General features: G+C 52.4%; 2 protein-coding genes across 5 annotated transcripts; both read right to left on the bottom strand.

Moving 5' to 3' along the window:
- Positions 1–41: 41 nt before the first annotated feature.
- Positions 42–9,531, bottom strand: EPN3 (epsin 3). 2 transcript variants are annotated; one of them, XM_084218488.1, is made up of 10 exons: positions 9,141–9,531; positions 5,927–6,580; positions 5,451–5,569; positions 3,775–3,858; positions 3,388–3,495; positions 3,211–3,295; positions 2,661–2,972; positions 1,685–1,786; positions 1,079–1,300; positions 42–956 (listed from the first exon to the last, which is right to left on the bottom strand). In XM_084218488.1, the coding sequence occupies exons 2-10, from the start codon at positions 6,495–6,497 to the stop codon at positions 637–639; spliced, it is 1,923 nt and encodes a 640-aa protein (XP_084074614.1). In that variant the 5' UTR covers positions 6,498–6,580; positions 9,141–9,531; the 3' UTR covers positions 42–636. The 2 variants fall into 2 exon arrangements, with proteins under 2 accessions (XP_084074614.1, XP_084074615.1); XM_084218489.1 differs by lacking the exon at positions 3,775–3,858.
- Positions 9,532–12,938: 3,407 nt separating this feature from the next.
- On the bottom strand, positions 12,939–24,587 carry MYCBPAP (MYCBP associated protein; the record flags this gene model as incomplete). 3 transcript variants are annotated; one of them, XM_084218556.1, is made up of 19 exons in its annotated part: positions 24,456–24,587; positions 23,659–23,795; positions 22,587–22,734; positions 22,392–22,495; positions 21,734–21,908; positions 21,294–21,409; positions 20,459–20,609; positions 20,164–20,279; positions 19,384–19,484; positions 18,638–18,749; positions 18,118–18,307; positions 17,414–17,601; positions 16,709–16,855; positions 16,257–16,535; positions 15,347–15,468; positions 14,511–14,626; positions 13,928–14,049; positions 13,520–13,669; positions 12,939–13,048 (listed from the first exon to the last, which is right to left on the bottom strand). In XM_084218556.1, the coding sequence occupies exons 1-19, from the start codon at positions 24,499–24,501 to the stop codon at positions 12,983–12,985; spliced, it is 2,586 nt and encodes an 861-aa protein (XP_084074682.1). In that variant the 5' UTR covers positions 24,502–24,587. The 3 variants fall into 3 exon arrangements, with proteins under 3 accessions (XP_084074682.1, XP_084074681.1, XP_084074683.1); XM_084218555.1 differs by lacking the exon at positions 12,939–13,048 and having other exon boundaries at positions 13,427–13,669; XM_084218557.1 differs by lacking the exons at positions 12,939–13,048; positions 13,928–14,049; positions 14,511–14,626; positions 15,347–15,468 and having other exon boundaries at positions 13,427–13,669.
- Positions 24,588–24,857: the final 270 nt, after the last annotated feature.

Consider the following 24,857-nt stretch of genomic DNA (forward strand, 5'->3'; position numbering starts at 1 on the left):
GCTCAGCGCAGTTTATTGTTGCACGGGCACCCACAGCCGCTATCGCCATCGCAGCGCCCAAGCACCGCCGTCCCCGCCCTTGGAGCGGCGCCCAGCAGCGGGCGGGGGGCGGTGGCGGCGGGACGGGGATGAGGGGGAGCAGCCAAGGGAGAGCGAACCCCGCGGGGTGGGAGGACCCGCGGCTTCCACCCCCGGCCCTGTGCTGCCCCAGATCCCCGCTGTTCTGGGGCAAAGCCCCACCACGCCGGGGGTCCATCCAGCAACCGGACCCCGTGCACCCGCCCGGCCCACTGAGCGGAGCCCCGGCACCACAGCCCTTCGTAAGGCCTCCACCATGGCCCCTCACAGGGGAAGGGGGTTCCCTCCTGCCCGTCAAGCACCGGGGCTCATGCTGGCTGCCCCCCAGCCAGCCCCACCGTGGCCCCCCACCCTGGCCCTCGCAGGGGAAGGGGTCCCCTGTTGCCCGTCAAGCACGGGGGCTCATGCTGGCTGCCCCCCATGGTGGGCACGGGGAGGGGGCTGCCTGGGGGCACCCTCCCGTGCAGCTTAGCAAACCCCCAAGTCTTGGTGGAAGGAAAGATCGGGGGGATTGTAACAACTGGGGAGGGGGTCCACATGTCCAGATGTCCAGAGGGTTCAGAGGAAGGGGTTGAGCCCCCCGGGCGCGGACGGCGGGGCCGGGGGGCCGCTCAGCGGCAGTAAAGGCTGCGGCAAGGTGCTGGGGAGTTCGGGGAAGGTGCCAGCCTGCGGAAAGGCACTGGCGGAGGCGGGGAGGGCAGCGGTGGCAGCGGGGACGCTGCTGAGGGGCAGCGGCAGGGATGCGCTGTAGGTCATGGAGTTGGCGGGGTGGCCGGTGGGCAGGCCGGGCACTGGCGAGCTGGTCCGCATCTGGTTCAGCGTCGGCTTGGGCTGCTCGGAGAGGCTGAAGGGGTTGGTGGGGGACGGCGTGCTCAGACCTGGCAAGGAGAAGATGGGACATGTCAGGACAGCCAGGCTACCTCCAGCACTTCTCTTTCTCCCCCGACCACCACATGCCCAGCACAGGGAAGCCCCTGGCCAGCAGCCCTGCAGCACCTACCCGAGAGAAAGGGGTTGCGGGTCTTGGAGGCCGGAGTAGGTGCGACCAGGGAGTCCAGGTTGACCAGGGAGGAGGCGGCAGGGCCAAGGAAGGCCTCAGGGGTTTTACAGTCCTTCCGATCCTTGCCGGATTCAGGCAGGGCGTCAGCCAGGTTGGCAAGGTCAAAGCTCTTTGCCCCATCCTGCCTGGTGCTGGGGAACAGGTCGCCAAAGGGGTCGGGCTCTGAGATGGAGGGAGGGGAGATGAGACACATGAGCCAGCTGGGAGACGCCAAGGGTGACAGCATTCTCCTTGTCACTGCACAGGGTGGCTGACAACACATCTCACCCCAGGTCACAGTGTGACACAATGGGGCTGAGCCTGCTGCATGGCCTGCCCAAGTATCCCCCAAACCACCATGGGAGACAGCAGACGTAGGGACATGGGTACATACAGAGACTTGGGCTACTTCCTCAGCTGTGGGGCAGACTGAGGCCACAGCACATGCCCGTGGAAACAAGATCTGGCCACACCAGCAAGCAACTACACACAACCCGGCCAGGCCTAGAACTGCCTCCCTTGCCACAGGCAGGGACATGTCACCACCTGCCCACTCCCAGCTCTTACCCACAGGGCTGCTGGACTTGGCCGAGGAGGGCGGCTGCGAGGGCTCCTGCTCCGGCGGCTCAGGCGGCTTTGCAAACGGGTCAAAAGCGTTCCCCCCTGGAGCTGGGGGGAAGAGGGGATACTCAAGGAGGGGAGCAAGCAGGGAGGCGGGAGGCAGGAGATGGAAGGGCAGGAGAGAGGCAGGGATGGCTGCCTGCAAGGAGACAAAGAGGGGATGCAGTGTGGGGCATGGGGTTGGGAGTCAGGAACGTGCACTGGGGAAGGCTTAGATGAGCTAGATCATGGGATCATTGCAGACCAAGACCCCCCTACTGCTTGCAGCCATTACCCCATAACAAGCAGATCCCTTTCCCAACCCCAGCAGGGACAGGTGGGGGGGGACAGGTCTGCAGGAATGCTTTAGCAGTCAGCACTAGCCCCCAGACCGGGTTCTGCAACCCTCACCAGGGACCAAAACTGGGGGCGACATATGCAGGACCTGCACGGGGCTGGAGGAAACAGCCAGGAGGAACTGAGAGTGACACTGAGCTTTGAAACAAAGGCTGCTCCTACAACTGTTTCCCCATCTGCAACATGGCACCTGCGACCAGCAACGGTCCTGTCTAGTCCTGGCAGGGTGTACAGGGGTCATTTGGGTTGAGCAAATAGGTATCACTAATGGGACACAGCATCACCCTGCTGCTGGAGGGGTGTGGGGCTGCCACCCGCTCCCATGGGATGGCTCTATTAACTGCCATGATAATTAAAGTAGCCTGTTCTGTACAAAGGTAAAGCCTAAAAGTTCCTTAAGTCTTCAGGATGCTGAGGGATGAGTAGAGGTCCTGCTGAAAGTCAGGAAGGTGGGGAGGGGGTGCTTGGGGAACTGGTTGACGGAGGAAGGGGGGAGAACCCAGAGATGCCCACTTGCAGGAAGGTAGTGATGGTCAAGGCTGTCCTCAATCCTCAGCAAAGCCAAAAGGTCCATTGAGCCTCTTACCAGGGATTGGAGGCTGCTCAGGCACAGCAGCCCAAGGGTCAGGAGCTGGTGTAGAATTGGAGCCCTGGGGGGCTGGGGGGGATGCTGTTCCCCAGGGGTCTGCAGGAGGGAAGCCAGAAGACATCGGTGCCTTCCCCCAGGGGTCAGAGGCTGCAGTGGTGCTGGGGGGAAAGTCCCAGGGCCCAGCAGGGGTTTGCTGGGATGAGGCGCTCGCCTGGGAGAGGGGCTCTCCACCAGGGTCTGGGACTGGCACCCAGGGATCCGCTGCACCGGTCCAGGCAGAGGCCACCGACTCCACTTTGGGTTTCATATCTGGAAAAAAAGGGAAACTCCGGGAGAGGGGAACAATGCAGAGCACAGAGGAATGCTGAGTGGTGGGTATGTGGCCAGGGGACCATGGCTTCCAGCAGTACCACCTGGGGGTGTAATGGAGTAGGCAGCAGAGGGAGAAGGCAGAGGTCCTCATTGTTGAGCTGCTGGGGAGGAACAGAGGCATGGGCCAATTTTCTGCCACTGTCCCAGATTTTGGCAGCCTTCAAGTTGTCCTCACCTGTCATATCCCATGGGTCAGCAGACGTGTGGCTGGAGGGGGCTGGCGCCGGCCCGAATATATCTGCCAGCTCCAGAATAGAGGACTGCAGACAGGAAGGGAATAAAGAGGTGAGAGGAGCCTGGGGCAGACCTGCAGGATCACCCCCGTGTGGCCACCCAGGCTCCAGTGCTGTACCTGGCTTTTCTTCATCTTATCTTCTTCTTGCTCTTCATCCCTGCCTGGGGCAGTCTCCTCCACAGGTCTCTGCTGCAGGGAGTTCTCCCCTTGCCAGGTCCTCACTTCCTGTGGGGACAAGGGATGGGGCCTGTGAGCTCAGCAACCCTGCAGACAGCACCTTCTCCAGGAGACACACCCAGCACAGGAGCTGCCACCCAAAAAGTCCCAGCATCTGAGCAGACAGCTCCTCCAGGGCCGAGCCCCCCAGGAGAGCACTCAGCAGACAGCCCGGAGCAGTGAAAGCAAAGCGGGCACCGGAGCGAGGTGATGCTTTGGGCTCCAGTGCCACAGAGAGAAGACCAAGTGCAAGGAGAGCGGAGCGCCAAGACTGCAGGACACAGGTACCTTCTCGTGCTCCTCTTTGCTCAGCGCGAGCGCGAGCTGCAATTGCCTTTCTTCATCTGTACTGGAAAGTGGAGGAAGTGGCTTCTGGCAACAGAGGAAATTGGGTGACATTTCAGCTTGCCCTCAACTTGCAAGACTGCTTGGAGGTTGTCCCTCTCCTTGCCACCACCATTCCAGCGGCCCCTTGCCTGCCTGCCTGCACAGCATCTGTGCCCATCCAGCTGGCCTTGCCTGCAGACCCCCAGCCCAGTGTCTCTGTGCTCTCTAAACAGCTCCTGCTCAGGTTCTGTGCAGCCCCTGCCCAGCTCCTTCCCCGATCCCATCACCTGCCACTGGATTAAGGCTGGGATAACCCTAAATTAGGCAGTCAGCATCTCCCCTGGAAGGTTTCTGGGGACCCTGATGCAGTCAGTGAAGGAGAGGAGATGAGTAAGACATCCTCTTGCCCTGGCAGCCTGCTGGGGAAGATGGTTTGTGATCGGCCTCAGCTTGGGATTCCTGCCAGCCCCACACCCAGATCTGAGCAGACTTTGGGGAGAGGCTGTCCCTGTACCACCATGGTGATGGCCCTGATCACTGCCCCATGATACTTTTCCAGCAGTGTGGCGGGGACTCATGGGGGCTGGGAATGGATACCCTCATAGGGGTGTATGTGTGTCGACACTCATAAATGTGTGCACATGACTGTGCAGCCCAGATGGACTCCAACAAAAAGGCAACACTTTCCAGAGAGTGTTTCTTCAGTGCTCATTGGAACAGCATGAGGAGGCTATAAATACTCCAATTCCAGGACAAAAATAGGGATATACACCCTGCTTTGCCTCCAAAAGAGCCTCCATTGGGCAGGAAAAACTGGCAGCAACAAGTACCATCTCCAGAGCACATCCCCTGCCCTGGCAGGACTGAGGTCATGGTGCTGGGTGCCAGCTCCAGAGGATGCCCACTGGTCCAGTGATGCAGCTCCTTGGTCCCCATGTCCCTCTGATTTTGTGTACTGGCTGTGCCCACAGGCTCATGCACGCCATGCTAGCTGGTTGGTGGTGAGCAAATAATCCATTCTTGGTGGAAAAGGGGTCAGCAGACAGGAGAAGGGACAGCCTGAGGTGGCTTCACACAGGGAACAACATCTCAGGTGCTTGATTCCTCCTGGGGGTGTTTCCCAGTGCTCATTCTAGCCCCGTTTGAAAGGACCAGACAGTGGGAGGGAGCACCTGTGTGCAGTGAGCCCCCAGCCCTGGGGATGCTGCTGGCCCTGCACCCACAAAAAATGCTGGGCAAGGCTTGCCCCCTAAAACCTCTGTGGGTAGGCAAGAGGAATGGGGAAACTTAGACCAAAAGTCCTAGGCAGAGGAGGGCAGCCAGGTTGGTGGGGGGTGGGCTTTGGGGTAAATCCGTAAGTTCATCCTGGGGTCTGGGAGGCTGGACAGATCCCAGCCTGGTGCTGTCCTCTCTAATACGAGAACAGGGAGCAGGGGCAGCCCACGCCTCCATCTGCCTGCTGGTGATTTTGGATGCCAGACACAATGCGAGCAGCCTGGTACAGTTCCAGGTACATGCACCAGTCTCAGGCAGCCCCCAAAATCCTGCCTCTTCCCAGGGAATTGACCCACTGTGTTCACCGATAAGGCAAGGTAAGGGAGATGCCTCATGCCCCAGGACAGGCAGGGCGACTCTACCTTCTCTGCCTCCTCCCGACTCATGGCCAGTGCCAGCTGCAGCTGTAGCTCCTCCTCTCCTGTTGTCTGGGGCCGTGCTTGCTCCAGGTCAGAGGCAAACCGTGGGGATGAGGATGATGCTGGGAGATAAAAGAGGAAAAGGGGAAAGACTGGCATCAGGACTGGCGTATTTTGTGAAGCATATCAGCAGTTTCCAGGCCTCTGTCCCAATGCCCAGCCTCCCCAGGAGATGTAGCCACATTTTAGAGCTCACTACCTCGAACAAGCCATGAGTTTAAGGCTGCTGGCACCACCAGCTGCCACTGCTGCTGGGGTCCACCACTGGCCCAGCCAAATCTCTGCCCTGTAGTGCAGGATAGGCTTCACCACCGCCATCCCAAAAGATGCAGAAGAATGACGGGCACCAAGCAGGTACAAACCAAATGCAACATCTGCCTCCCCTGAGAGAGCCCGAGTGAGCTGCCAGTAACACTCACAATTGAATGAGGAGGGTGAGCCCCGTGCCCGGCTGTAATCTTCACCGTAGGGTGATGCCCGGCGGCCGTAGGTGACCTGGTGGCTGCCACTGCCCATGCCCTCCAGGGCCATGCGCTCCTTGGTCTGCAACGCATGCGCCCGTTCCTGCTTCAGCCGCTCCTCGTCCTTCAGCAGCGCCATCACCTGCTTCACCTTCTCCCGGATGTTGATGCCCTGGTCCTTGCCGTCACGGTCCACGTACTGGAAGTCCTTCAGCGTCTGGATGGTGTAGAGGTTCTCCCGGCACTGGTGGGTCACCTTCTCGGAGCCAGTTTTGATGAGGTAGTCCAGGAGGGTGAGGGCTTTGTAGACGTGACGCCAGTTCTTGCCGCTGTCGTTCAGCCGCCGCCAGATCATGCCCATGACCTCGGCAAAAGCCACTGTGTTGAAGGTGAGGTCGGCGATCTCTGACATCAGAGAACTGGGAGGACCCCAGGGATCATTGGAGGTGGCCTCCCGCACCTTGATCTCTGCCTCTGAGTAGTTGTGCACAATGTTCTTCACCTGCCGACGCAGCGCCGAGGTTGTCATGGCTGTGGTGCTGGAGACCTGCTGGAGGCAGGCAGGAACAGTGGAGAAGGGATGAGTGAGCACGGCCACAGCCTCACCGGCACCTGCAGCAGGGAACAGTGACACAGAGATCTCAGCATCACCCCAACCACCAAGACCCATTCTCAGAGTCCTCGGCTGGCACCAGGGACATTTCTCAAGGTGGATGTGACCATCATAGGGGCACCTGGCATCAGGTGCACCCTGCTAGGCTGCCACGACTCACCAACTCAGACACATAGGATGCTCAAGGGGAAAAGAAATCTCATGGCAAGTGATACCCAGAATTGCCAAGCCACCACAAGTTTTGACTCTGGTTTCAGCTACATTTGGCGATTCTACCCTACACTTCTGCTTCTAAAAGTAATCATCTGAAAATGGCAGCTCCCTCCTCCAGATCCTGTCTGCCTCAACTCCACTGTCCTGGCAAAGCTGATTTCAGACCCTCCCAGCCCTTATGCAGCCACAAGTTCCCCTGTACACCCAGATGCACTACCTGCAGCTGCATGCAGCCCTGCTTGTCCCAGTTGTCAGCCCAAGGCTCTCAGTGCTGTCAAGGCTGCATCGTGCAAACTCAAAACCTCATCGTGAGTCAGAGCCTATAACAACTCACTAGTGCTGGCAGCTGCTCAGGCAGGTTTTCCCAGCAAATTCAGTAATTTGCTCCTGCGAGAGGCTGGCGAATTCAGGGTGCTAACAGCCAGTGCCAGGTTAGCCAGCAGGATGGAAAATGCAACGCCCCTCTCACCAAAACCCCAAGCTGTCTGAGCCTCTTCTGGACCTAGGCAGGGGCTGCAGGGGTTGGCATGGCTGGGAGCTGCCCTGGTACCTCCCCACAGCAATGCCTGTCCTTGGGATGCGCTGCACTGACACAGATGCAGTGACGTGGGGCAGTCTGGACCTGTCCTCACATAGGCCCATCACAACCCTGTGCCCTGCTCCACACTGGTCCTAAATCCTCACCTTCTCCCTGCATGGTGAGAAGACACTGTTCACCCTCATTTTATCAGAGAGCCAAGCTGAGGGAGAAGCAGAGGCTGCCTTGCCCTCGGCAAGGTTGCGCCGTGGGACTGGGGAGCTGAGCTGCTCCCAGAGTCCTCACAGCAGCTGTGACAAAACTCACTGGCAATTTTTCCCCCATCCAAGATAACACATGTGAGCAGAGGAATATCTCCACCACACAGCAGTCTGCAGACAGCGGTTATCAGAGTCCATTTAATCACCCACCTCAGGTTCTAGAACCTCTTTGGACTACAGCTGCTGCATCACATCCAGCCCTCTCTCAGTTCAGGATATCACTCCATCCCACTGGAGCTGGGCCAGGGCCGTGCTGATGTGCCCACAAGCCATGCACGGCACCCACCACGGTCCCACACAACCCACACAACCAGTCCAGCACCTCCTGCTCCTGTGGGCCAGCAGCCAGACGCCCCACAGCTCCGCCAGCAACATCTCCCGTGAGTCAGAGAGGAGCTTGGCACCGCCACGCTCGAGAGCGGACAAAGTTCTCTCGAGTCGGCTCCCTGCACCGATTCCCTTTCGCAATGCAGCCCGTCAGCGCGGCCTTTGGATCCTGCCGGGAGAGCTCGTGCTGCAGTCGGCCAGGCCACTGCCCGCCTGGCACGGAAACGCCTCTGGGACAAGGGCAGTAACACAGCAAAGTCCTCCAGGACTTGGCTCCATGCTCTGCTTTCCACCAACACCCAGGTGGAGATAAAGTCACATTCTCCAAAGGAGCCACCAGCCTGGAAAGCACCAGCCAGCACACCGGCAGTCCGAGGAGGAGGCAGGATGGTTCCTTCTGCCTCCAACAGGTTTCCTAGCTGGACAAACCCCAAGGTCCAGTGACAGGCTGCCGGCATTGCTCATCCTGGCCAGAAACCTGACCCCAGCTGGACTTTGCCCGCCATGAGATGGCCTGGGAAGTCTGAATGGAAAGAGATGGGAAGCATGGGCTGGAACAAGGATGAGAGGAACGTAATCAGGGCTGGAGCTGCCAGCGGGGTTTAGAGCTGCGGGTTTATCAAACACAATATCATCCCCCCCTCCCTGGAATATAAAGGGAGTGAAACAGAAGCCGTGTGGGAGATAAGGCAGCAGCACTCAGCAGCTCATATGGAATTACTGCAGTGACCTTGACCAAGAGTGGCCAGGTGGGAGAAGGACACGGCTGCGGGGCTAGGTCCCCATCGCCCGCGGGCCGGAGGGGCTGCGGGGGCGACGCGGGAGCGGCGAGAGGGCGAGGAGGAACGGCCTAGAGGGGCAGCGGTAGGGATGGAGGGGATGGGGGGGGGGGGGCAAAAGGGGCCGGCGAGGGGAGGGGGGCCGGGAGGGGGATTTACAGCTCCATCTTTAATCAGGTGCAGGGCTGAGAGGAGCAGCGATCGCCATGGGGGAAGCAGCAGGGAACGGCCCCCGCAGCGCCCTCCGCCGCGCCGCCGGCTCCCCCACCCGCCCGGCTCCCGCTCCCGCAGCCGCAGCGGGGGCCCGAGAGGCGTCTCAGCACCGAGCTGCCCGCCGGGGCCCGGCACCCCCCGCAGCCCGCGATGCTCCAGCGTCCAGAACCTTCCTCCTCCTCCCCCCCTGCACCGCAGCCCGGTGCCAGGGGCGCGCAGCCCCGGTTACCTGCGCGGTGCTGCCGCCGGTGCCGCCGCCGGTGAGCGCGGGCTGGAGGCGGCCGCAGCCGCCCGCTCCTGCTGCGCGCCGCCGAGTTGCCGGGCTGGCTGGGCAGGTCCCGGCGGCAGGTCCTGGCTTAACCCCTTCGCGGCCGCCCGGGCACCGGCAGAGGCGCTCAGGCCCCCCCGGTGCGGTGCGGCGCAGCGCGGTGCGGTACCGGCCGCGGGGGATGCGGCGCCGAGCCCCTGCCCCGCCGCATGCGGGAGGCGGGGATGCTGTAAATGCTCAGTCACTGCCCCTTCTCTGGCAGCCAGCCAGGCGCTGCTCGCTGCTGCCTGCGCGCCTGTATTCGTTTTTCTTTTTTTTTTTCCCCTCCTCCCCCCCATTATTTTTAGACAGAAATCCACGTCCCCGGGCGCGGAAGAAGCTCCGAGGGATGTCGACCCTCCTCACCACGCAGCTCCCTCTCTGCTACCCAAGGCCACTCTCGCAATTTGGGTTCTCTAAATTTTTTTTTTCTTTTGCTAGGATCTAAATTTGGAGCGGGTTCTTCCCCTGCTCTGAACAGCTCCCGGAGCCTGGCTGGGGCGAGAGAGGGAGGCATCAGATGACATGACAAAATAAGTCATGTCTCTCGATCATTTTAATGCCACCCCCTCTCTCTCGGCCTCTGCCTTCCATTTTAATCACTGACAGCCCTTCAAGTATTATGGATATATATAATCTTTTTAATATCACTGACATTTTTCACGATGGAAAACATCTCAGGGGTGCTGAGACATTCTGGGGCGGGATGGGGGGTCGTGCCTTCCTGCTGCTGCTTCCACCAGCCGCACAAAATGCTGAGCGGAGATCCATCTTTTCCCCCAGGGTTCTGCCTCAGGTCGTGCAGGAGGCCATGCGCCTCTGGGGGCTTTGCAGATCTCAGCAGCCTGACATTCCCAACAGGCTTTGGCCGTGCAGGCTGAATAAGCATCTAGTCCCACTCCCAGCTGCAGGGAAAAGAGCATACCCAGCATCCAAACCCCCTGCAGGTCAGCCCAGAGAACATCCCAGCTCGGGAAGTGGCAGGCATTCTTCATGGCAGCCCAAGCTCCAAGCTTTCCTCTTCCTCCATTCCCAATACTCCTGCTTCACTGTGTCAGATGGTGAGGTAGACAGCTTGCCTTTCTTCAGGCAGTGATTTTTTTATAAGCAAAGTGAACCTCTCCATGGGGAGAACATCCCAGGAGGTGTTTTTGGAGCTTTACAAATGTGGGGTTTCTTTGCTGGGGGTCCCAAAACCCCACTGTGGGTATAGAACCCAGCAATGCTCTGCTTGCCCTCAGCAGAGCCTGGCTGCTCACCCAGACCCCCTCTGCCATTGGAAATGTACTATCGTCTTCTGCTTGGCTCATTTTCCTGCAATTCCCCCTCTTCCCATCCTCACTGGTGGTGATGGTGTCTTCAGGCCCCACTCATATCATGGGTTTGGAATGCAACTCCCAAGGCCAGGAAGGTTGCTCACCTTTGTTATTTAGCAAACACAACACAAATTATTAACACTAATACAAATAATGCCCACACTTGGGAGAGGAGAAGGAATAATTTCCTTGCCTGGCTGCAAGGACTCAGCCTGACAGTATCCTGCAGAGTGCAGGGCTGACAGACCTGAGGGTCCTGCTGCTAAGGACAGAGCCCATATCTCACACTAGGCCTGTAAATAAGAGGTATATATTTCTACAGCTACTCTGTGGGAACAATCTCTAATTCCACTGCAGTTCCTGTTCTGTTACTTCCACAAATCAATGCAAAAAGAAAAAAAAAAATCAGCTGGCTCAAAAAAAGCTGCAGCAGCCAGACAGCAGAGTACCACAGTTGTTGGGCCAGCACATCCTTTCCTGCATACTCCTTGTACCTTTTCCCTGAGGACATTCTTGTCCAAGGCTGGCAATATTTATGACAAAAATTTATCACAATAAATTAGACTATTCACAGGTTTGTTCTCCTTTGCAGAACTTCTATGTTGCCCACCTGCCCTCTGCTACCAGTCAACTCCCTGGAAGGGAAGACGCCAGCACAGGACATTCTTCCATTGTACGTGACTGATGTAAAACTTTCATCTAGCCCATGTTGTATTAACAGATTTTCCTGTGGGTAGATGTGCACATGGAGCCTGGTTTCAATAGGCTGGACTGAAGATATGGATCCATGGAGACATGGATGGGCTTTGTCATCCTTTAAGGTAAAACTACCAAATGAAAGGATTCCTGCCTCTCTGACAATCACGTTGCCTCTAGAACATGCAGACTCCCTCTCTCCTAGAAACAGATGGCTTGAGCAGTTTGAGTTGGGCAAATTCACAAAGCTGATAATCATCTCCAGGGAGGCAGGAGCTATTGTCAGAGCCTGTGAGACACACCCCAACTTCAGGCCTTTTTCCTCCTAATTCTCAAAATGTTGCTGAAATTCTCACTCCAGGAATGCTGAGCAGAGACATTCCCTCTGCGGGTCTCTGCCCACTGAGCCAGAGGAGGCTCCTGCTGCCATAGAAGCCAAAACGCTTCCCCACACCCCACTATGAGAAAACATCTCAAAAAATGAGGAGCCTTACCTAGCCAGTGAAAAAAACAAGCTGTGCTTTGCCGTGATATTGCTGGGAGCAAAGGGGAGAAATAGATCCTGTCCCCAGGGACCGCACAGGAGTTAAAATGAGCAAGCAGAAGACACCAATTCAGCAGAAGGAGCAGTCATTTCATACTACATGTGTAGCTGCAAGATGTGCCAGCCCAGGGACAGGGGCATGTGCCCAAGGGGCACACTTGGAGCCACTGAACTCATGGCTGAGCGATGCTGAGCATGGATAGGCATCTGCTGCTTAAGAGCTCCAGTGGGATCACCCTCCCCAATTAATGATCTACACTGATGTCATTGCTCTACAGGGCCAAAGCCTTGCTGGGGAATGCTGTCCAGCTGCTTTAGCAGGAAGGTGGCACTTACTGACACCAGGCCAAGACAGACCCCACACAGAGCTCACTCTGCCTCAAGAACCTGCTCCAATGTCCCACTGAGGCCTGGCATGCCTCCACGAAAAGCCCCATTCCAGCAGTGATGCCCACAGATGGAAAATGGTGACACACCGGGAGATGGACAGACAGGAGGGGTGGCTCTAACACGAGGACTTAGCATGTCTCACAACTTCTATAGCACAAATTTCACTCATTTAAGAGTGATTAGTCTTGGAAGGAAGTGTGTAAAACCTGGCTCAGAATGGGGTGTGGGTACCTGGAGCTCAATGGAAAGAGATGGCAAGATCAGCACAAGAAGGAAATCTGAGAGTGCAAAACCAGGCATGGTAGCACATCCCTTGGGACAGTGTTTTTACTGGGATCCAGAATGCCTCAGAGAAGCCTCCTGTAAGCAAATCCCAAGGAAAGACTGGACAAGACGCCAAAACCCAGGATGGATTTGTCTACTCTCCTGGTACCAGTATTCATGAGTACAAGGACATCCTGTTCACTCACCTGCTAGCAAAGCACATCAAGACACAAAGAATATACCTCACGTTAACTGGCACTTTTAAATTCTCCTTTAGGAGAAATACCAGTATTTTCCATAAGGTTTTCTGAGGTGGTGATACTTCTTCCCTTGTCTCTTCTTCACAAGCATCATCTGTAGCAGTAAGAGATGATCTAGCAATAGTCTCACATCACAGTGTGTCAGAAAAGAGGCAGCCCAATATTTGTAACCACTGACTCACTTCAGAAAGAAGAATCTCCTCTCCATCTATGTATATATGGTTATTTATTTTATTTTTTTAAAAGCAAGTCTATTTCTACATACAAAGGGCTTCGCTCCCACTTCAGAGCATGTTACTGCTTCAGATCCTCAAATAAAGACACCATTTTGCTCACCATTGAATCCAGCAGCCTGTAAACCTGCAGAAATTCAAAGACAGCTGCAGTGAAAACACATGAGGAAATCTAGAGGCTGAGATTGACAGAGTTGTTTTCTGAGGTACATTTTCATATGGGCACACACACAACCACATAGAAGTGGGAGCCTGCTGCTGTCAGAGCTCTAGTAATAACTTCCCTGGCTATGAAGTGTGTTTAACATTATCTGAGGTACAATTAATTCAGCTGATCCCTCCAGAGTCTGCAAGCAATACTAAAGACATCCCAGATAGAAGTCCCGCATGTGGCTATGTGATGGCTGGATTTCTGCTAACAGATTCCAGGCTGAAACAAATTAATTTGTATTTCACACTTACCTTGCTGTAGCACAAGGGACATATGTCTGCCAGTTTTCTGAGTTTAACAAAATGCTTGCCTCTCCCCCTGAGCCTCAGTGTGCCTTACAAGAAAAGAACAAAACCCTGACAATGATACAAGCTTGGTCAGACTCACTTCAATGTACTGCTTTTCCCGGTATTTTTCAAGTGAAATAGAGTCCACCTGCTCCTCAACAGGTTCTGCCAAAACTGTAGCTGCAGCTTCCTCTTTCACCTTGTGCTTCTCATATCTTCCTCTGATGGCCTCTGCTCTCCCTCTCATGACCTGCACAGAAATGGAAGATACTTGCTTCTCATCTTTTGCTTTCAGCTTTCTGCTGCCTGAATGATCCTAATCAGGGACAGACCAAGGGAAAAAGGGACATAGGTAAGGACACTGCTCAGACTGCTTCAAGATGTGTCTCCCAGCAGCAGCAGCACCTCTTTCACTGGGCTGGAAATGAGTTCAAACTCAGGATACACAACCTCAGGATGATCCCACTGTCCCCAGCATTCAGGGTTCACAAGGCATCCCAACACCTACTGCTCTCTCCTTTCCTGATGGCCCTCTACTTTTTTTGCCTTCTTTATCCTTTTTCTCGTCTTTCTTAGTAGCTATTTTGTCTTCCTTTCCTCCTCTTTTTGCTCCTCCTTGCTTTACTTCCTCTACAAAAGAAAGGATTTCAATTAACCAAAAGCATCCACACATCCAGAAAGTCCATCCCACTGCAATAGCACAGTGGGAATGTGTTACATTTGCAATATATTCTCCTCTTTTTATTAATCTGAAATGTACTGCACTGAAAAACAATACCTTGAAGACTTCTTTGTTTAAATAAGGAATGAAGAGGTTTCATTGAGGCAGTATTTGCTGGGTCAGTCTGTGTGAAAACCACGGCCAGACCTAGCTGAATTAAAAGGCCTTTTTTGTGGGGATGTTTTTTCACTGATTCCAAACCACAGATCCCAATTAGTATTGTTACTGTCACACAATCTGCCAGTTATTTTCCTGATGCTTCTTCCTCAGGGAGACATGTTGAAATTGACATTTTAGTTCAAATTCATCATGTTTTTTGCATTTCCAACAGCCCACAGAAAGCAATTGCTGTGCTAAAACCACCATTTACCTGTTTCCTCTGGAACAGCTTCTACATAGATGTCCTTCTTAATCAAACCAAGCAGGGATCTCAGCCTCAAAGAGTGACTCACCAAGTCATCAATTGTTCCCCGCCACAGCTGGAGGCTGAGAAAATGGTCAGGATCAGAAGGGTGACAGTGCAGCAACTGCCACTTTGTTTGACCCTGTGCCCAGAAGTGAAGGCACCTTATAGCTGACAGCTGCCCTGTGCAACTAAACCAAGAAAACAGTACCCACTGTCTAAGCATCTGGGCAGGGGGATGCTAAATTGCTTTCCTCATGTTAGAGCCCTCTGAGGTCTCAATGGTTTGCAAATCAACAGGCTCCCAGGAACCCATAAATATTACTGTGAAACTAGGTCTGCTCTTCAACATGACACACGTTGGTAAATCTACCTGCTCTGTGTTTACCTGCATCCTTCTAATTTAGAAGCAACTCAAAGCTGTTGATATGTTTACAGTCTGAAAGCCTGAGCAAAGACAGAGAGACTGTATGAGGGAGGAGACAGTTATCTGAGTAAAAGGGTACAGAAAATACCCAAAGGTTTCATAAATACAGACTGGAATAGTCTTGCCAGAAATAATCTTGTACACTCTCCAAAATTACATGCATTTAATACTCTAAACTTATCTCCAGGAAAAAAAAAAAAGGCATTTGGGTCCTAGACAGCTGCTACAATTAAGCTATAAAAAAACAGAGTGTAAAGATGACTTCTAGACCTCCTATAATTATGTGCACTCTGAATCACAACACTTGCAAGAGAGCTTGCTGAGGCTGTTGATCACACAATGTTTTCACAAGCTTTTCCTTGCAAAGGTAACCCACCAGAGTGGATACAGAAGGTCTAACTGAGTTGGCCTCTGTTCAACACACAGCTCCAGAGCTGCCTTATTGAGCTGGGTCAGTGCTTCTTCCTGCTGCTCCTCCCCGGAGATTGACATTATAGCCTGTGAGAGAAAATTCACAGGGGCTGTGGAAAACTTCTCAGTCTTTATTCCTAGTCCCTGAGCTCAGTGGAGCAATCCACAGCTCTCTTCCTGGACACCAGTCTGAAACCAGGCTGCACTGGGCACTTACACACCCAGCTGGGGCTTCCTAAACAGCTAGGATATGGCCAAGGTACCCAAGATCTGCAGAACAAACCCAGATTCCCTCATCAGACCAATATTAAGCCCCTTTGCAACTTCAGGTGTTCTGGGAAACAGGGATTCTATCAAGCTAGAAGGCTCCCTAGTAAAGCTTAGTTATAAAAACAACAGAGAGATTTCCAAGAGAGGACTACAGGAAAACCATTGACAGAATCCAAAGCACTCTTGCTTTAATACAAGGAGGTCTGTACTTTATCCACAGCCTGTCATGAGTGCCCCCCTAGTTCTCTGATGAATAGGAAGGGCTCTCCAAGGAGGAGAGCCCTTGGGGGAGCCACATGAGGCTGTAAGCCCAGCTGCCCCCACATTCAGTCCTGGGATGATAGAAAGCTAATGGGGGAAGAGCTTAAAATATCTATTATATTGTGTGCTTCTCTTTCCTTCTTCACAAAAGCCCACAAAGTCTCTCTTGGGAATCTCTTTACAAGAGCACTAAGGGTGTGGTCAGCAGAACCAACACACGTCATAAAACTCGAAAACTCCCAGCATATTGGCAGCAGCCCTTTAGGTGGGCTCACACTGGGGCAGGCTGGGCTGTTTGCAGGGGAATTAACACACCATCAGCTTGTGGGAACAGAGGTTCCCACCTGTTTAAAGTCCTCGAGGGAAAGGTTCCATCCTGAAGGACCTGCTTCTTCCTCCTCAGTGCACTTTTTCCTTGGAACGTCTTCTGATGTGTACTTCCCACGTAGGAGCTCAGTGGTGCTGCTCCGGACAGAGGGAGGCTCCAAGGTGCTCTCCTGGTCCATGTCCTCTGCAGTGCTCCTCTGGTCCAAGGGCACTTCCTCCTCCAAGACTGGAGGCACAGTCAGGTGCTCTCTCCATAGTTTATGCAGCTGCTTTACCACTTGATGCTGATAATGCAACTGTGACAATGGAGGAAAAGATAAACATGAGCTGCACCTTCCCTCTTCAAACCAACTGTTAAAGCCTCCATGGCAAACTCTGCCAGCTCCAGAATCCCAGGGATTCAGCAGCCCCATGGGTCTGCCCTCCCCACTTATTTCAGTTGGGCAGTCCATCCAATAGCAAAGATTACCTTGGGATTTTTCCTGTGGAACAGCTCTTCCTCTGTGACACAGGCATCCACAGGAGATGGGGTACGCTCGGGTGTCCGAATTTGGTCAAGAAGTTCGTTCAGGCTTTCTTTCACTATAGAAGCACCTTCTCGAGCAGCCAGCTCATTCTGAGGCACCACAACAAGAACATGTGTGAGTCCCCATTCCATATGCAAATGCACAAACTCAGTCCCACCTGTAACCACACTATTCATTATACAGAGTTACAAGGACACGAACAACCTCAAACCCCACTGAGCAGAGCAGTACTTCCTACAGCTTTTCAAATAAACTCTACAAATCCTGCCCCCAAACTATACTTTTCAAAGCATAGTGTAATTTTCAATTTATACCTTAACTGCTATCATAGTGTACAGCAGTCAATACCCTTCCCACTAAGTAAATAATGAAATTAATTACCAACAGAAATTTCATTCTTTAAAGGACCAGTGTGAACACTTTAGGAGACACAGTCATGGTCATGTCTTTAGTAACAACATTACAATAGACTGCAGAGTTCCTCATGTCATTTAGCCAACCTGCTCAAGTATGTGCAGACATTCTGTAAATCTCACTCTCAGCAGTAATTGCACAACAATAAAAATACCATGTTGTCCACTCCCACCCTTATCCTCTACTTGCATATAAAGTTCAAAGCTCAGTTACCCAGCTACATGCTTGGTTACCTCCAATTTCTCTCTGAAGTCAGCCAATTTATCCTCATACACAGCAATTCCCCAAAGGGTCACCTGAAGCAGAGCTCCTCCTAATAACAGAGGATGTGTCCTAAATTCCCAGGGCTCACTGAAAATGCCTGCTCTCTCTGACTTGAAAATAAAAGAAAACCTCCGAGTTTCTCCAGGCAAAATTACACCTGAAATAAGAGGAAAATGCATTGGTGTGCAAGAAGCCACCTGGTTAGCCTGACCCTTTTCCAACACCACCCCAAGTATCGTTATCTCTCTAGGAGATTCTTTTCCCATAGTTTAGCTGGTTATCACACTTCATCCAGCTATCACTCTTCTTCCAGATTTATTCTCAGTCCCTATGTTCCTGAACTGACATTATTCCCATTGCACTATCCTTCTACAGCAAGCTCAGTTTTTTCTCCAAAAGATTATGACCCATTTGCCACCAGAAAATTATTAAATTCTCAATATTCCATTTACACCCAGAGCAGAAGCAACCTCCTTTCCTTTAAGTTCAAGGAGAGGGATCTGCCTTGCACAGCTCTTTTGGGGTGAGTCACCTCTGACACCTAGGGTGGCTTGCTCAGGAGAAATCACCCCGCAGTGCTCTGCCATTAGTCAGACTCCACATCCCAGGTAATTCCCAAATTCCTGCTCTATGCCTGAGGTACAAAGGTCTTGGAGACTGGCAGGTCTCGTACCTGGTCTGGTATCAAAGTAAAAGCAGGGCACTCTCCTGCCCTTGGTTTCTCTGGAGGGGATCTGCTGGGGAAGCCTCATCCAGTTGTACCAAACAGAAGCTCTGCCATCATTGGTCACTGTCAGGAAGCTTTCAGCCTTCTCACTAGCCAGAGTCTCAAAGGTGAGCCGGGCAGCAATACCAATTTCATTCTACAAGGAAGAGGAACAATTTCTACTCTATCTGGTAGGATTTATCCTGCATGAAGTCATAGCTCAAATAAGGGGTTGAGCCTTGGTAGGAGAACTTGTAAGGCAAGTCCAAAGAAGTGGCCATTTTACAGAAAAAGCCTGGGAATCTGAACCGCACACCACAGCCAGAGCCCTTCTGTTCCTAGATCTCTCTGGAGCAAACACAGGGATACTCTCCTATGTTCAGAATAAGTACCCCATTCTGTGGCCTTGGAGTGACACATTGTACAACTGTGACTTGAGAGCTCAAACAGGCTTAGCTTGACTAAACAATTAAAATCTCACAATTACCCTGCAAGCAGTGATGCCCTTGATCCAACGAGCAGGCTCGCCACAGAAAACTAAAGATGGAACCTTTTCAGCTTCTGGAACCTCAGTGAAGGAGTCACCCAAGGGGTCACTGCTAAAGAAAACAAAAGCCAGCATTTTCATGGAATGAAATTCACTTCCAGAGAGGGGAGAACAAGGGGTGGTTTACAAGACCCTGTAAGAAATAATCCCATTTATTATTTTCTCACACAGGAATCTCTTTAGGGACAGAGCCCTGCAGATGTGGTGAACCCATCTAGCTACAAGTCACTGGCAAAGAGGACAGGACAGCCAAAATATTAAAGAATGAGACCTGTCTAAGTACATGTGTGAAAAAGGATGAGAGGCCCTCAGGCTATGCCTGTTACAGATGGATGGGGAAAACGAGGAAAGTAATGACGGAAGGCTAGAAAACAACAACCAAATGGAGGTAATGAAGAGTAGAATCTCACCCTGCCCAATCTAACCTCTGAAGCCACACAGAGTGAAGACTGGAGGAAGAGCCTCAACAAAACTTTTCTCTGATTCTTGCTCCTTAGACGAAAGGCCCCAAGGCACAAAGGCTCCTAGATCTGGTGATTATAATATAAGAATATGCCTTTTATTGTGTCCCAGTGGAGACTTGTCTCCATTCTGGGTAAGAACAGCTAAGGATATCCCCACAGACTGGTGGTGCACACCCAAAATTCTTTATTTTGCCACAAAGTATGCCACAAAGTAGAACTTACAGGATCTCAATCTCTTCAGAAATGGCGGTATGGTGAAAAGCCTTAGCTGAGACAGATGTGAAAGGCTGCCCTTTCCCAATCACCTCCAGTCCTTCCAGATCCTGGACATACACAGAAATTACCAGCTCACAGTTGCTCTTTTACATAGGAAGGACATTAAAACACCAGACAAATGCACCAACTCAGCCAAGTAAAGCGAAGTTGTGATATCTTGCTGCTACAGTGGTTTTTAGAGGCATCCGAAGAATGCTCAAAGGGACACAGGAAAGAACCAATTCTGAGATGCCCCAGAATCCTAGATGACTGCATTCCCCACTAGCAATGATGCACAGAGAAAGTGTCCTTCACACATTCCTCATCCTCAGAGACAGGTTTCAAAGACAAAAAAAGTGAGGTTTGTTCTGTTTGCAGGGGAGGGGCCACCTGCCTTCAGATTATTTCAGAGTGTGTGTTCCACATGGGAAAAGATCTCTTCCCTCTGCCCCACAGCACTAAATCAAAGTCCTGCACCACTACTTGGCAGGTTTTTCTTTGCCTAGGTCCTGGAAGCTGCATGCTGCTGGTTTGGGGTCCTATTCTGAGCCCCCTAGACCACTCCATGCAGCACTTCAGGAGGTCAGACAACTCTTTCATAGCTGTGGCCCTTTGGAAATGTGGGAACTTCCACGAGAAACACTGTGGGACCAAGTTTTAGTTTCCTAAAGCTTTTTTCAGATCCAACTCCTGACAATTTTGTTACCCTACAGCACCTGACAAGAGACACTGTTCCTCTGGTCTTACCGGCTTATAAAAGCCCAGCTCCTCTAGGAGAGATTTTAGCTCCTGCTGTCGATGTTTCAGGAAAAGACTCTTATCCCAGTTTAGGTGGCAAGGAATCTTCTTTGGAGGCTTCAGACCTGTGGAAATACCAATACAAGAGCTCACTCTCTACACACTCACATGCTTAATCAAATTTCATTCTCTGCCAAACTTTGCCCTTGTAGTGTTTTAAAGAGGAGGCTCAACAGGGAAGGAGCTGCTTCTCCACACATGTGCCCCATTTCTGTGGAATCACCTCTCTGCAGTGTTCTCTTACCTGTTTCCCTCTGGACAGCTCGGGGTTTCCCCACATGAGTGAGTGGTTCTGGGTGCCCACATTCTGTCCGGGTCAGGGTCAGAGTTAGCCCGGTGAGTTCATCCCCAATTCGCTCAGGAAGGCTCCAGAACTCGCTTCCCACTCGGTATCCCTAAGGTGGGAAACAAGGCTCCCACTGATTGTTGTGGATAATGGTGCAGCTACCTGCTATTTTCAGAGGAACTTGAAGCTAAAAAGAAGAGGTCTAACCCTGCTATATGAGCATTTTAAAAGTCTATGAATTATCCATTTCTGCAGAGGAAGCCAAAATTTCTATCAGGCTGCTGTCAAAAACAAAAACAAAAGAACTTTCTTCTATCTAGTGCACATGGTTGAATGATATTAAAATAAAGCCTCACACAAATGCAAATTCTTTGACAGGGCTATAAATGTGGGAAAAAAAATTAACACGATACTCCCATAACCCTCCTGCCTTACCCATGCCCTTTTCTCCATGGCAATCACTAAAATCCAAGCCTGAAGCTATCAGATCTTTCTGCCCCTGGCACAGCAATTGTGACACGTTCCCATGCCACTTCCCAAGGCACAAGAGTATTTGGTGGGAATTAAGAAATGCCACTTGCTCATCACCACTTTCCCCTGGCTGGTATGAATAGCACAATTCAGGTTTTTATTTTTCATGTCCCTGAAAGCTCTGCTCAGACACCAAGCTGAGGGATTCAGAGTGGCTTTGATAAACATCTCCTGACAGCACTTCAGAGACTTACTTAGAAGAGTGTCTGTGCTGTGTCAAAAGAGCAGCACAATCAGGACACACAGGAAGTGGGGCTCTCACCTTTCCAGGAAATAGGGCAGGGAGAGCCCGGTCAATGAGGTCACGTTCTTCCTGGATTTGCCTGTAATTGTCTGACATGTTCATAAGCAATTCATTCTCTGGCTTCTGAAGAATTTCTATAAATAAAAAACATCACATCATTGGTGCTGCACTTCTGGGCACACCCTTTGCCACTGTTATTGTTCACCTGTAACCCACTTACAGTGTTCCCTGCCAAACCCACTGCCCTCTCCCCAGCCAGAGCCACCAGCTCACCTTCCTACCACATTCAGAGCCAAGAGCATGAGCAGTGTGGGAGCCCTGAGAACATGGAATTAGACTGCAATGGCAATGGGATTAACCCTGGTGGGCAGTGACTGCTGCAATTTGGGGTGGGGACATCAAACTTCTCCACCTGAACACAAAATATCACAGAATGAGATCTCCTTAGCTTTTCTCACCTCCTAGGTGTTTCTCCTGCTTTTTCCTCATTGCCATATGACGGCTCCAGTTCTGGAAAGCTTTGTGTTCTGCTAGTTGGGCCTCATGTGCCTTTTCTTTCTCCTCTCCTCCATGTTCCTCTTCTAAAGCTGCTGCAGTAACATCTGGATGAGGAACCTTAATAGCATCTGCTAGCTGATGAGAAATGAAACATTAAATGAACCTCTCCGTGCACACCTAAACAGGAATGGGAGAGGGGAGAAGAATTCTTCAACTTGACAGCACTGTTACATTAGCAATCTGAGAGGAAGGAAACCAGGGCAGTGGGGACACACTAAGATACAATGGAAGTATTTATCTGAGTCATAAGACTCCAGCAATGGCATTGCTGCAACACCAGCTCTTCCCTGACACCATCAGCAGGGCACATAGGGAAGAGGAAGGCTGTGTAATTGTTCCTGCTGTGACCTGGTCCTGCACACAGGACTCCAAAACCTGCTGGTGCAGTTTCTCCAAAGGCAAACCCTCCCCCAGAGTGTGACGAGGCTGGGAAAACCACACCTCAGGCCTGCCCTGCTCCTGATAGGTGCTGGAAAGCATCGAAAGGTACTGCAGGCACCACGCTCTACCTCAGGAAAAGTGGTATGCAGCACCATTTTCCTAACTCTACAAACCAACCTGAGTGTTTCTTTTGGCCAAGGCTTCCATCTTTAACTCCTGGAGACTTCCCAAAATGTGATGAGGGAGGATCTCTTCACAGCCATCATCAAACTGTCTTGATCCTACAACACACATTTAAAAATACCCAACCCCAGAGGTAGGTCACTACTAGCAAAACTAAAACCCAGAGGTAAGATGTGAAGTTGAACCTACCAGGAAAAGTCAGTGGTCCCCTGGGTGCCTTGGGGGGAACAGGATGTGCTACAAGATGCACCACCTCCTTGGGTCGGTATTTTCGGACAAGGTAATTCTTCCGAACTGGAATTCTCCTAGCATCACGGGCAGGGCGTGGAGCATGAAGCTTCAGGAAATGAACAGTCACAGTGCAGTTAGGCACACACTGACTCACCTTCATTCCATCTGATCCTTTTAGGATATGCACAGAAGTCATATCAGTACACTTCCTGTAAGGGTGCTGCGAGTCCTGGATGGGGACTTTTCACATGGACGTGTAATGGCACGCAAGGAAGGAATGGATTCAAAGTAGAAGAAGAAGAGTAAGTTTAGATTACATCTAAGGAAAAAATTCTTCTCTGTGAAGGCAATAAGGCCCTGGCACAGGGTGCCCAGAGAAGCTGTGGTTGCCCCATCCCTGGAAGTATCCAAGGCCAGGCTGTATGGGGATTGGAACAACCTAGAATAGGGGAAGGTGTCCCTGCCTATGTCAGGGGTGGCAGAAATAGATGAGTTTTAAGGTTCTTTCCAAGCCAAATCTTCCATGATTCTTCCCCTACAAGACAGCTTACACAGCTGGGCAGATAGCAACTCAGTTACTGTCTTACTTCTCTGGATCTTGGTTTATAACAGGGGCACAAAAGGAGAGTTTTAAATCACTTTCCAGAAGAGATTTCTGCTGCTGTGTCACTCAAATGCTTCCACTCACACACTGTGATCTGAATTTTGGAAGGAAAGCCGTGAGAGCTACTAAACAACTTACAGGTCTTATTAGATCAGAAAGTTCAAGATGTAATTTTGAAGATGCAGATGACTTATCCTTCCATGTGAAAGAACGGTATAGGCACTTATAATCCTTTACTTTTAGCAACTGAACCTGATGAACTGACATTCATCATGATAAAAAACCTGACAGACAAAATGGCATGAGAACTCAGCTGTAGGAGTGAGTTTTGGCTTAAGTAATGGGCAGCACCCTCTGTTAGAAACCCCCAACAGGAGAGTGTCTGTTAAGGCAGCTGTTTCTAGCAGTAAAAATACTCATACATACTTTCTCCAGGTCCTCTGCCTTAATTTCAAGTGCCTGGATGTCCGCTCCTTGCAGAACATATGGAACAGGCTCAAGCTCAGGCTCAGGTTCTTCTAAAATTGTTGAAGAGGTTTGCTCAAGTGTATTTTCCTTCTTGCCTGAAAAACAGATGAAGAGACTTCTTCAGTCTCCCAAGAAGGACCATATTCCTCTCAGGCTGTTTAATGATTTCCAGCTATGTTTTGGGATTATTTCTCTTTAAGGTTGCAACGAACAATAAATTCAGCATTTCTTGTAATTGAATCCTCTCAGAAGCTGCAAAGACCAAAGTGGGTCAGGTAGGAGTGAATTGTCTCACACTTTATTCAGATGAAAGACAATGGTAAGATAAATGCAAATAAATACAGATCCCTGCAGGTGGAACACATTCCTGGGAAGTTTCCAACTCTAGCTGCAAGTACAAGCACACAGATCCCTGCGCTCACGCAGCACGACTCGGGTAACAGAGCACCGGCTTTCAAAAGCTGTCCAGTGGCCAACAGCGCTGAAATACCAAACCCGGCTGCGGGGCAGCTCCTCCGGCACCTGCGGGCCAAGCCCAGCTCGGGGGATCCCACCAGGGACAGCTCCCCCTTAACCTGCGGGCCCCTCCGGTGGGACCTGCTGCTTTTAAAACAAAAAAAATCACAATAATGACAGGAGGTCACTGGCTGAGAAAAGGGCCGGTTCCGGCCGCTTCAACCACGGCCCAGCCGATGCCGCAGGCCCGGCCCGGCCCGGCCTCCCGCTGCCGAGCCGCACCCTGCTCCCGGCCGTACCAGGAGGACTCCGGTTCCGAGACCGACCCCCGCCACGCGACGCCATGTCCCGGCCACCGGCCCCGCGTCCGCCCGCCGCAGGTCGCGACAGGCCGCGACAGGCCGCGACAGCCGCGCGGGCAGGCAGCGGCCTCGGACACCGCCCCCTGCTGGGGCTCCGCGGTACCGCTCCGCCGGGCGGGGCGCGCCATGCGCATGCGCCGCCTGCCGGCACGCATGCGCTGTGCTGCTCCGACACGGCCGGGCCAGCGGGGACACGAACACGGGGCGAGCGGGAACAGCGGGGTGGCGGGCACCGGGATACACGGACACAGCGGGATACCGGCACTCCGGAATACCCGGACACGAGGCACACGGAACACCGGGCACTAGGATACTGCGTGACTAGAAACAGCAGGGCGC

This window comes from Fringilla coelebs, assembly GCF_963513975.1.
Source record: "Fringilla coelebs genome assembly, chromosome: 19".
Lineage (NCBI taxonomy): Eukaryota > Metazoa > Chordata > Aves > Passeriformes > Fringillidae > Fringilla > Fringilla coelebs.

What these genes read in the sequence shown, in the direction of transcription:
- EPN3 (XM_084218488.1), bottom strand. Translation starts at nt 6,497, where the DNA reads ATGACAACCTCGGCGCTGCGTCGGCAGGTGAAGAACATTGTGCACAAC. An exon ending in CAAGTCCAGCAGCCCTGTGG is followed by an intron (nt 1,301 to 1,684) that starts GTAAGAGCTGGG and finishes CCTCCATCTCAG; the next exon opens with AGCCCGACCCCTTTGGCGAC. An exon ending in CCGCAACCCCTTTCTCTCGG is followed by an intron (nt 957 to 1,078) that starts GTAGGTGCTGCA and finishes TCTCCTTGCCAG; the next exon opens with GTCTGAGCACGCCGTCCCCC.